Source organism: Sinocyclocheilus anshuiensis, unplaced genomic scaffold (genome assembly GCF_001515605.1).
Source record: "Sinocyclocheilus anshuiensis isolate Anshui unplaced genomic scaffold, SAMN03320099.WGS_v1.1 scaffold507, whole genome shotgun sequence".
Lineage (NCBI taxonomy): Eukaryota > Metazoa > Chordata > Actinopteri > Cypriniformes > Cyprinidae > Sinocyclocheilus > Sinocyclocheilus anshuiensis.
In genome coordinates, this window is record NW_015551034.1 from 335,831 (window position 1) to 348,215 (window position 12,385).

Genomic DNA, 12,385 nt, shown 5'->3' on the forward strand with positions numbered 1-12,385 from the left:
CTATATGTAGTATTTATAGCTCGGTTTTTTTTTTTTCTTTGCGTTTATTTAAAATGATAAAAAATGTATACATTGTGGTAGTATTTATTTATTCATTTTTTATTTGTTCATTTTAACAATTCAAGTAATTTGAATATATTAAAATAATAAATAAACACAATTATAGATTTATATATGTATATATGCATAGATGTGTATATATATATTTATATATGCATGTGTATATATATATATATATATATATATATATATATTAAAAAAAATACCTTACTGCGTGTACTGCGTTAGGCTAACCGAGACTTGTCATTTGCACTTACATATTGTTGTTCTTTTGTTAGATTTGATTGCTTCTATTGTCCTTATTTGTAAGTCGCTTTGGATAAAAGTGTCTGCTAAATGACTAAATGTAAATGTACTACATGATGACAGTGAAATCATTTTCACAGTTTTACCATCCAGTGCAGTTACTGTAAACCTGCAGTGATTGTGATTTTCTGTCTGTTCATCAGATTATTCCAAATCCAGTCATGAGCCAAAGATCAAGCAGAGCATCAACAAAACAGTGTTTGTGGGGGAAACTGTTACACTTCCCTGCAACAAAACCCAGTTTGATGATGATTTCACATGGAAAATGAACAACACTATTATTTTTAGGCAGGTCTCTGATGTTAACATAACTAAGACAAACTTCAGCTCAAACAGGATTATTATTCAGCTCCAAGAGAATTAACAATACATCAAATACAAGCGTCTGATGCAGGAAACTACACCTGTTACCCAGCAGCAATGAGATGGACATTAACAATAACAGGTTATTACATGATTTCATTTAATTATTATTATTTATTTTTTTGTAAAGTAGTTTCTGTAAAAGAGTTCAATGCAGTAAATATAAGTTTGTCTATAATAATAGTGAGTAGTGCTGGTTGACTGATATGTTAGTTTGACTCTTTTGTGTCTGTCAGAAATCCTGATCAGACCAGAATCACTCAAACAAATGCCGCTGTACACCATCATCATCATCATCATCATCATCATCTCATGTTCTGGAGTCATTGTGATTCGTCCGATCATCACCATCAGCATCTGCATTCACTGCATTCAGGCAATTTTTGATTGCATTTTTAAAGTGGTATTAATGAATGTCCTTCAAGTATTTCCATGATCAGACCAGAATCACTCAAACAAATTCCGCTGTACACCATCATCATCATCATCATCATCATCATCATCATCTCATGTTCTGGAGTCATTGTGATTCGTCCGATCATCACCATCAGCATCTGCATTCACAGGTTAGAGGCAATTTTTGATTGCATTTTTAAAGTGGTATTAATGAATGTCCTTCAAGTATTTCCAAGCGTCCAGACATACAGTGGGTACGGAAAGTATTGATGATTCAGTCGAGCTGTAATTTAGTTAAATTATGCAAAATTATGTGTGAATAAAATTGTTTCATTGTGGGTATTGAAGATACATTAAAAGATAGCAATGAAATGAGTCCTAATGTAATGAAAATGACACTTGAAATGATCTTAACAGAATTTTCCATGTGTGTTGCATCAGTGTGTGTTGAACATTGTGAGTGGAGTGTGAAAAAGTGTCATTTACATAAGAGGTGGTTAAGAGGGGTTTTGCAGTTGTTGATTAGATGTATATTATCATAATGAACTGAGCTGCATTCTGTGATGTTCCAATTCTTCATCATTTAACAGGAATCTGAAGCAGATGAAGATGAATCTTGCAGTGTATTTTCAAGTTTTCTTTGTCCTTCTATTTTTCCGTGATCTGCATAGGTGAAGATGATCTCAGACTGTGACAATCACACAGTAACAGCCTGTGTAAGTCAGTTGCTCAACTTGTCACCCACCTACACACCTCCATCATGTTTACCACATCATGCCTGTTCACTGCCCCCAACAACAGCTGCTTCTGCTGCAAAACACAACAAATACCACACAAAGTTCTTTACACTTCTTTACTTCTTTACATCTAATTAATAATGGTGTCATTTTCATTAATCAGTTATAATGCACTTATAAATTGTTCAGCAGATATTTGAACAGGAGCTGAAATGCCTGTTAATTGCGTTTCATTGATTTATCTTTGTTTTCATCAGGTCTACAGTCTTCACATAGTTTTATGAACATCTTTTCTTCTCAGCAGTGTGTGTTTCTGACACTCATCAGATGAGCATCTCTCAATACAGGAAGATGTTTGTCAGTCATTTTCATGGGTTAGAGTACGAGACCAAAATGAATGCAGTTTCAGAGGATCTGTCGATGATTTATGAATATTGTGTTTGTACTGTATTTTGTACATGTGTATTTGTCCCAGAAATGTTATTTGATTATCTGATTTCAAATATTAACCAAATACACGGGCCAGGGACATTGACACATTGTACTGATTTAATTTTGGTTTTTAGACACAAGAACAGAAGTTTTTTCAGTTTTAATATGCTTAACTAGATATCAAGAATACAGAAAAGATCCATCAGGGTAAACAGTGATTGGAAGGCAATTTATTACAAAGAACTGATTACCAAATGTGAAGGTGCAGAAATAATTTTTTGACTATTATATTTGACATATTGCTGTTGTGACTAACTGACAATAGAGTCAGAACAGACTTCAGTAGCTCTTGAGTTCTTACAGCAGGTAAACACAAGGTGGAGCCATAACAAACACTGAGCTGCAGTAGTGCAACATTACCAACAGGAGACACACAGGAGAGTTCTACTGAAAATTGTGTGGCCACAAAATAAAAAGGAATAAAGAAGCATTTAACACATTTCACTTTCCTCATAAACACACACCTGTGTTTGGATCTGCTTATTTTGGACTAACAGTAAATAATAAAGATATTACTTTTAATTTGTTCTAAAAAATGAATGTGGTACTTTAGGTTTAAATCACAGAAAAATCTGTTATTACACACTTTATTTAAACTAGGTTTCAGTAATTCAATAGTTAACTCAATGATAACTGTCTTCATCATTAGATAGTTCCAAAAGAAACCAAAGCATTATTGAGCTCCAAGCAATGCACGGACTGGAAGCCTAAATGGAACAATATGAGTGGAGCGACAGAGGTCTCCCTTCCTCTGCTCAATGCAACAGTATAATCCTGCAATACAGGAGACTGTAGTTTCAAGACTAGTTTTCGTAAACTATTCAGTTTTTTTGTTCAGCAATTTTTTAATTAATTTTTATATTTCCACCTTATTTTTATGTGAAGCAGGTGTATTTTCTAGTTGTATTAGCTGTAAATATTAATGATGAAACTTAATATTATTTTAATCTCATAAATAATATTCATGCACTTTTATGGCAATGGAGCAGCAGTGAATGAATGTTAAAAGTTGTCATCGCAACCAGATACATTGTACTCTGATTTCCTATAAGAGCTGCACTGAAAATGTAGCTAGAAGCATAGAAATATAAGTCTAAACTTATATTTATGAATTTAAATATAAATTGCTTTTGACATCTGACAGAGTGTTTGGAGCAGCAAACAGTGACGTGTCATCAGGCTTAACAATCGAATGGGATATATGTCGAACTTCACCTGACTAAACCAGAAACTAGTCTCATCACATCCACTTGTCAGAGAGAGCAGTATGAACTGATGGTGTTATCTGTGGACTTCTATGGTAATCTGCTAAATTAGCAAGTTGTTTTTATTGTTTTGTTTTTTTTTTATTGCATTTTATTCAATATTTATATCCAAATAAAAATGTATCTGCATATGTGATGGACATCTGTTATGATCATCTTTGGCATCTTCTTTGAAGGCATCTTGAGTAGAACAGTTCTATATATAGTGAAGCACATAGGCTCGAAACAGAAGTGAAGCAACCTGTTTTACAGAACACAGAAGTTTGTTGTGCATAACATCTCTCGAAGCCTGTTTTTAGCTCAGATTGAAGATGAGCTAATTTTGAGATATGAAGTAAGATTTGTGAGACAGTCAAAACTGAAAATCATAATTACGGTAATAAAGTCAAGTCACAGTTATGAAGTATCACAGTTACCTTTTTTACTCTGGGATGGAAACACGCTTCTATCTCAAGCTGTAGGTTTGTCTCTATAAATAGCGTAGCTATTTAAACATCTCTCAGTGACGAGGTGGTCATCTTGCTTTTCTTGAAAAAATGAAGTATGTTTTAGTTCCAAAGCTATTTTATTGCCAATGTGTGACTGCATGTGAGAGTGTCTCTACAGGTTTTGCTATTGTGAGTGACAAATGTCCTTACTAACATAATGATAACCAAATGCAATGATATAAACACATTGCTACCCAACTTGTGATGATTTTATGTGTCCTCGCTAGTTAAAAATGCTCATAAAGCGACCAGTGATGTGCACAGGATTAGGTTTAAGGGTAGGGGTCAGGTTACATCATAGAAAACATCATTAACAATTGAAGTCTAAGTGTTTGCCCCCCATCCTCGTTCTTATTTTTGTTGTGTACATCTCATTCTAAATTATTTCAGAAAAAAAAAAATGAGTCTACACATATTATCTAATACCAAATGAGTTGTGTGAAATTGTATTTGCCCCTGAAGTTACTAATTCCCAAATCTATGAAACTGCAGTTATGGGGTTCAGATGCACTACAGTACCGGTATATGCAACCAATACAATGACCTTTTTTCGGAAAGAAATTCAGCACAGTAGCGAACCTTCCCAGAAGTGGACAACCTTACAAAATTCTTTGCACAACAACGACTCATCCAGGAAGTCACAAAAGACCCATGGACAATACTTCTCGTGCAACAGTCACGTTGGATGAAATTAAGATGCTGGATCATGTCTCAAGCATTGTAGATTTCGATGTTAATAAATATACATAATAATATTTTAATAAAAACTTGTACTTGTGTCATTGTAATGTGTAAATAATAACACTTTATAAAATGAAAAGGCATTGCTTTATGATGAATATAGTCACTCCACGGTGTGCCATGCTGAACAACACCCTTCAATATACGCAATATGGTTTATTTGTGGTGTTTAGTGTTTGGTGTAGGTCTCGATGCCCTCATATCAGCCAGTAAATGTGAACGATGCTCTTCTCAGGTTGTATGTGGGTATGTCATGAACACCACACTCTCTGGGCAGCAAGGGTTTCTTATTACAGCATACTTGTACCCCAATCTTATGCACATGTTAATGACAATACAGCCTAAATTATTCAGATGCATATGCATATAAATATTTAATAAATAACTGATGTTTAATTTGCAAATGAAACTGTCTTCTAACCGCATATATAAATAAGTACTGGGTTATAGTTACACCAGTACCTTACTTCTGCTACTAAACATAGTGTGCTATTTTTAGTGAGTACAAACCTCCATGACACTTCATTTCTTGATTCTGAAAGGCATTGTTGTCATATTATGAATTCATATTCACTATGGCATTATATACTGTTATATATGTTATGGTGTTCTTTTTGGAAGTCTTTTCACCTCAGAGTGTACTAAACTCTGCACTGCAGAGGCACATGACACTTCTGTGCTGCGGTTGAGGTGTAAAATAGTTTCCAGTAAACATCTGAGGCCATCTAGGCCGCTGCTGTTGTACTTTTGTCCCATACAATTATTTAAATTTATTGTTGTTCACGAGCAACCCAGTGAATGAATCACACAAACATAAAAACCAGTATTTTAGCACCAACTTGGTGAATATTCAGAGTTAGAACAACTGCAATCATAAACAAAAATACACAATAAAAGTAACAACATTTTACCTTGAAAATAAGTTTCAACTGCATTAAAGGGGTCCTATTATGCTCTTTAACAAAGTCTTGATTTTGTTTTGGGGGTGTACTAGAACAGGCTCTCATACTAGGTTGTTCGAAAAACACATTATTTTTCACATATTTTACATTATTACAACACCTCTCTCCCCAGTCTGGCATGAACGGGAAAAAGTAAAAAAGCATAATAGGACCCCTTTAAAGCCCTTCATTCTAGTTTTAGCTTTACTACCAGATGCTGGCTAAATTGCAAAAGATCTGGTCCACATTGCAGCTTATTCAGGCCATTTTTGTCATTATCAGATCACTTAAGGCTCTGACACAACAAGCTGATGGTTGGCCAACATTGGACTGTCACTGAGCATCGACCGGCCCAGTTTTTGGTGTGTATTCTGCACTGTCGGCATTAGTTGGACAATGTTGGGGCTTTTTGGCTGATTGAGAATCTTGAATTGGCATCTGTTAGTGTTGGCACGATTGATGAGAAAGAGATCTCTGATTAGCTGTTCAGCTTTGTAAACCAGCACACAAAGAAAAAAAATGAAAGTGGCAAGGCAAGCAAACTACGAAGACAAGAGGGCACAAAAAGAAAGCGCCTTCATCTTTTCGGAGCATTCCAATATGTGAATATTTGTATAACGACATGGCAATATGTAGCCTAATTAATATAAGTGAAGGCCAACAGATTATAACGATTCATATTCAAAATGGTAAGCAAACTCTGCTTTGTTTAGTTTTTTTTTTGTATATTCGCATTATTAGTTCAAAATGTCCTTTTTTAATGACAAATACACGTTATGGACAGTTTACTCTCACTCAACGTTTTTGTCCAGGCAAAGCTGATGTGAGCCAACACCACCATCTACTTTCATCTCCACTTGTTCTTTGATGTTGATTTGGTGTGTACCAACTTTAAGATGATCAAACATTGTTTACTGTATGCTGTGTGGTAAGAATCCAGTCCATTTTCTGGTACATTGCTGTTCCTAATAATTTTCAAAAATTATCAGATGTGCACTTAAACTGAGCCAATCAGAAAAGAGTTTGGATTGAGAAATTGCTTTTCAGTGTGTAATAGAGTGGGGCAACTATGACTTCACTTTGTAGGCCGATCGGCTGTTAGCATCGCACTGGTTCCCTTGACAAAAAGCCAATAGAGTTTTTCCATAGGCTTTTGGATTATCGCAAAAAAATAAGCTCTGTGTTCAATCATAGTTCATGAAACTTACATGTTTTGTCCATCAAGATAATCTTCACAAAATAATTGAACTTTTATGAATTTTGAAGCTTAAATAAAAGCGCCAGAACTTAAAAGCTAAACTTAGGCATAAACGAACTACAGCATCACGGTCGCTCGCCTTCAGCATCACCACCACCATGATCCTGACAACTTTTCAAACTTATTTTTAACATGTTCAGTGAAAAGGATTTACTCTGTGGATGTATTTTAATATAACATTATAATAACATTGTCAAACAACAATATAAAATGCGGGAAACTATTAATTGGTTATTCTACAATTAATTTTTCATCATAATAAGTGTTATGATACTGATTTTGATCATATTGACAGGGCTCAATGCTAAGGAAATTTTCTACTGGCCCGGTTTGGCCAGTGGTTTAAATTTTTTACTTGCCCTGGCAAAATTTTCACAGGCCTAGCCACAATCAATAAATAAGACTTATTGTTTTCATTGTTGACTGTAACATTGTATTGTAATAAATGATAACCATTTTGCACAAATAGGAACAATAGTTCAAAGATAAAACTGAAATGAAGCATGCTTTTTCAGGTTTTTCAGGTAGGTCTAACTATTCCAGTTAAGGATGCACTGATCAGGATTTTTCGTGACCGATTCCAATAGCCGATGTTTTTTTTTTTAACAATCAAATGAGCCCATTCCCATACTCGTTGCCAATTTATTTCCTTTTTATTACTTTTTTTTTTTACATTAAATGTTTATTTTGCTCTGTTACTGGCCAAACTAACCTTAAACAAACAAACAAAATTATATGCAACATGAAGCAACCGCATGTTGTTGGCAGCGGCTATTTGCAGTAAGTGTAAATAGCGATACAGGCTATTTACACTAAGTGAAAATAGCAGTATTTTTAACAATATGCTGACAACTCGCTCAAGGGACAAGGCCATGTAACCTTTTCACGATGATAATATTTTTTTTTTTAATCCAAATAGCTTGCTGAAATACTTAATAATCATCTACGGCAGCCATGCTGATCATGACCTTTCCCTGTGACCCTGATCGCGCCTGACCTGCCTTCCGTTTCCATTATACGCCTTCCGTTTCCACTATACTCCTTCTGTTTCCACTATACTCTCTCTCACACATACATACATTCTTCTCTTACATACACATATTTTCTTCAGACATACATACATTCTATATATATGTATGTGAAAGGAGAATGTATGTGTGTGTGAGAGTAGAAATGTATGCATGTGAAAGGAAAATGTGAGTATGTGAAAGCAAAAATATATATGTATGTGAAAGGAGAATGTATGTGTGTGTGAGAGTAGAAATGTATGCATGTGAAAGGAGAATGTAAGTGTGTGAGAGTGCCAGAATGAATTATGGCTTATACGGCCCCTCATAAGAAAACATACATTATCATACAAGCATGAAAATCCAAATATGCAAGCACCCTAAAAAATAAATAAATAAATTGATAAATAAATAATAAATAAGTAATTTATCAAAATATAATAGAAAAATAATATAAATAATAATAAAGTTGATATAACCTAAAGGCGATTCTAAACCTAAATTAAAAAACATAAGCAAGTTATTTTCAAGTGAGATAATACATTTATCTTGAAGAGACGAAATTATGTAATTGATCTAAGAAAAGAAGGAAGATTGTTCCAATCAATAGGAGCTTTATATTGAAATGACCTGCGGCCGACTTCAGTGGAGATTCTAGGAACAAGAAAATACGGATACTGCATATGCCGAAGGGGGTAAGAAGATATAGATGGAACCAAAAACTGTTTTAAATAAGAGGGACAATTAAAATAAATACATTTGAAAAGAAACTGAAGCCAGTGATATTGCCTTTGGGATTTAGGTTGGAGCCAGTCAAGAGCTTCATACAACAAACAATGATGACTTCTATAAGGACATCTCAAAACAAACCTACATAAAGAATTGTGAGCAATGTTTAGAGGTTTTAAGTCAGGAGAAGAAATAGCAATATGTCTATTGTGTTAAATAGCTCATGAGCTGAACCAACAATCCTTCAGTTACAAGCCCAGATCTGCATCTCATGTTTTAGTGGTTTTTGGTCTGTTTGCTTCATGACACTAAACCAGGCGGAAAACCTAAGCAGCGGTCTGTGCACGTTTTCTTTCAACAGCTTTGACCAGTGGAATTTATTCACCACATTGCATCATTTACCTACAAACCTGATTGTTCTACAGATCATTCCATTCTCACACAAAAGATTATTTTATTGAAGTATGATGAGTGCTATATTCTCAGTATAGTCACAGCTAAAGGGGTGTTGTTAAGCATAAGTGTTTTATTGCCATTTTTATTTAACTTTTTTTCATTTTCATTTAAATGTTATATTGCTATGTAAACTCAAATGACTCCCTTACACTGGACAACACAGCCTGTGATACTGTTCCTACACAGAAAACATAACTACATGGGAGCTGCACAGTGCTATGGTGTGTATAGGTGTTTTGCAACAGAGCATCAGAATCCAGAACTGGAACCATCCATTTTATAATTAGTTTTAAACTGTGGCAATCTTTGCATTCTTACATCCTGTTTTCATTTTCACCCACACTGAAGAAGTCCAGTCAAAATGGTGAAAATGGTTCTCATTCTAAATGATTCAAAACTTAAATATTTTAAAATTTGAATCAAGTGCTTTTGTGAAAGCATACAAATAGACAGTTGCTTGTGCTTTAGCATCAGTCCGCAAATGTTTTCTATGGTACGGAGGTCCTAGAATACAGGAAGTGTGTGGGTTATGAGGCTTGTCTCACAACTCATCAAAGAGGCCATTTTAATGTTCACTGCTAAGATTAGTCTCTGAATTTAAAGAAAATATTAGTCTTTGACACTAAATAAATTTTATTCATTATGCACATGAACGTTTGGGCGATTTACTCTGTGAAGGCATTGCATATACTTGTTCTGAGTTTGAAGTGCTACTCTGTGCCACTCAGACATTCTGTAAAACCATTTTTGCCACATTAGAACTTAAAAATTTAGCAATAAACAGTTATAAGACAGTTGACATTAAATACATTTAAGAAGTTGACATCAAGCTGGTGACATGCTGTAGTCTATGTAAAACTATTTCAAACTATTTTTACATTGTTGTTGTGTTTATTTAAGAATTATGTTTGTTTAATGTTTATTAATTTATTTAAAAAATAATGAATCACACCACAGGACCAATTAAAATAATCCAGGGAGGACTAAAGTTTTTTTTTTTTTTAAGTGATGGGAAAACTGTGGTGAACAAAAATGGTCAACAGCTATAGGACCTATCACATACTTCTCTTACATATGTATTTAGCTTACTTTTTAACTTAAAGTTTAGATGATGATAAACATTACCTGTATTGTACTTCGATAATATAAACAATATGATCAAAATGCAGCTAAAACCTGCTGTAGATATTTCTTATATGTCCTGTTCAAAGAGCAGCTGTAATATCTTAAGCAGTTTCACACTCTAAACATCAAGTTGTTCTCTTGAGCTCAGTGGTTCTCGGTGGTGTCCCACTCTCACATAACCACTTCCCCTCGTTCCTGTCTGCAGACTCTCAGTTTGATCAGAAGTGCTTGAAATGTTGAACGGAGAGTGAGAGGTTCATTTCTACCTGCTGCTGTCATGGAGGTTTTACAAATCAGAGTCCTGCATCTGAATTTGTGTGTCATCCTTATTTTTCTGACCAATGCAGGTATGTTGTAAAATTTTTTGGTTTTGTGTTGTGTGTTGTGTATGTTATTGTGACTGTTAACAGTGACTGCGGACATGAGCTTCAGGTGTGTCTCATCAGCTTTTGCATGTGTGTTTTCACATGTGTGTCTTACCGCCCGATGCAGTAACTATATACCTGCAGTGATTGTGATTTTCTGTCTGTTCATCAGATTATTCCAAATCCAATCAAGAGCAAAGGATTCGGCAGCACATTAACAAAACAGTGTTTGTGGGGGAAACAGTTACAGTTCACTGCAACAAAACCCAGTTTGATGATGATTTCACATGGAAAATGAACAACTCAGTGATTTTTAGGCAAGACTCTGAGAGAAACAGAACAATGAGAAACTTCACCTCAAACAGGATGAACATCGACCCAGCAGCTCCAAGAGAATTAACAATACATCAAATACAAGCGTCTGATGCAGGAAACTACAGCTGTTACCCAGCAGCGATGAGATGGACATTAACAATAACAGGTTATTACCAGATTTTATCTATGGATTCTTTAATATAAAACTAGTTCAGTGAAGCAACTATAAGTATGGTTTTAACTAGTGACTAGTAACTAGTAGAGTCCTGGTTGACTGATATGTTAGTTTGACTTTTTTTGTCTGTCAGAAAATCAGATCAGACCAGCATCACTCAAACAAATGCCTCTGTACATCATCATCATCATCATCATCATCCTCATCTCATGTTCTGGAGTCATTATGATCTCTCTGATCATCACCATCAGCATCTGTATTCACAGGTGAGAAACTTTAACACATGAAGTGACGAGATTGTTTATTTATTCCAGGTTTCATTAACTATTCATATGTGCTAGCAAACACTGATCATATTTTCACAAGTATGGATATATTTCATTCTCCAGCTTTACTGTGTTATCTCTGCTAATTTAAAACACATTAAAGATTAAAGTGATGAGTAGAAAGTTGGAAAGCCAAGAACATCTAATTAATATTTGTTTTATTGTAATTAAACATGAAAACATGAGAACAACAAGCTATTTTCAAATACAATAAAAAAACATAATGTGATATGTTATATTTAAAGGAGATGTAAAAACAACATACAGAGTCACAGAGAAATGCGACAGGACTTTGTAAGTTTTTCCCTTTGTGTGAATAGTTTACATAGTTATAAATTATTTTCATTCAAACAAATTTTTTTTTAGATCAATAAGTAATTGAGATTAATTTCTCTTTTTCACTTTAGTCACAGGCACCGGTGATAGGAAGGATACAGACTCAAAGCAGTCAGTACTTTGAAAGATATAACTCTGTGCATGGACAAGTATGAAATTATTCTTTTTGTTCATTTTTTTTCTTCCAGAAAATGTTTAGTAACAGTTGTATGGGATTGATATAACAAAGTGAATGAAAAAGCTCTATAATGTACATATTTGTATTTTATGTTTGCTTATTTATGTGTACATTTTAAAGGCATAGTTCATGCAAAAAAATGAAAATTCTGTCATCATTTATTCACCCTCATGTCGTTCCAAACCTGTAATGACTGTCTTTCCACTGCGAAACATAAAACATAAAATTAATTGCTTAATAGCATACCACATTGGCTGTTTATTAGTATTTACATATTAATCCCTTAATCTGACCAAATACCTAAATTTAATAACTGCTTTACTAAC

At 34.3% G+C, this 12,385-nt stretch overlaps 1 protein-coding gene across 1 annotated transcript; it reads left to right on the forward strand.

The window, feature by feature from the left end:
- The first annotated feature begins 10,611 nt into the window (after nucleotides 1–10,611).
- On the forward strand, nucleotides 10,612–12,079 carry LOC107661297 (uncharacterized). The gene is made up of 5 exons (XM_016450800.1): nucleotides 10,612–10,711; nucleotides 10,902–11,210; nucleotides 11,353–11,485; nucleotides 11,791–11,839; nucleotides 11,953–12,079. The coding sequence occupies exons 1-5, from the start codon at nucleotides 10,642–10,644 to the stop codon at nucleotides 12,034–12,036; spliced, it is 645 nt and encodes a 214-aa protein (XP_016306286.1). The 5' UTR covers nucleotides 10,612–10,641; the 3' UTR covers nucleotides 12,037–12,079.
- Nucleotides 12,080–12,385: the final 306 nt, after the last annotated feature.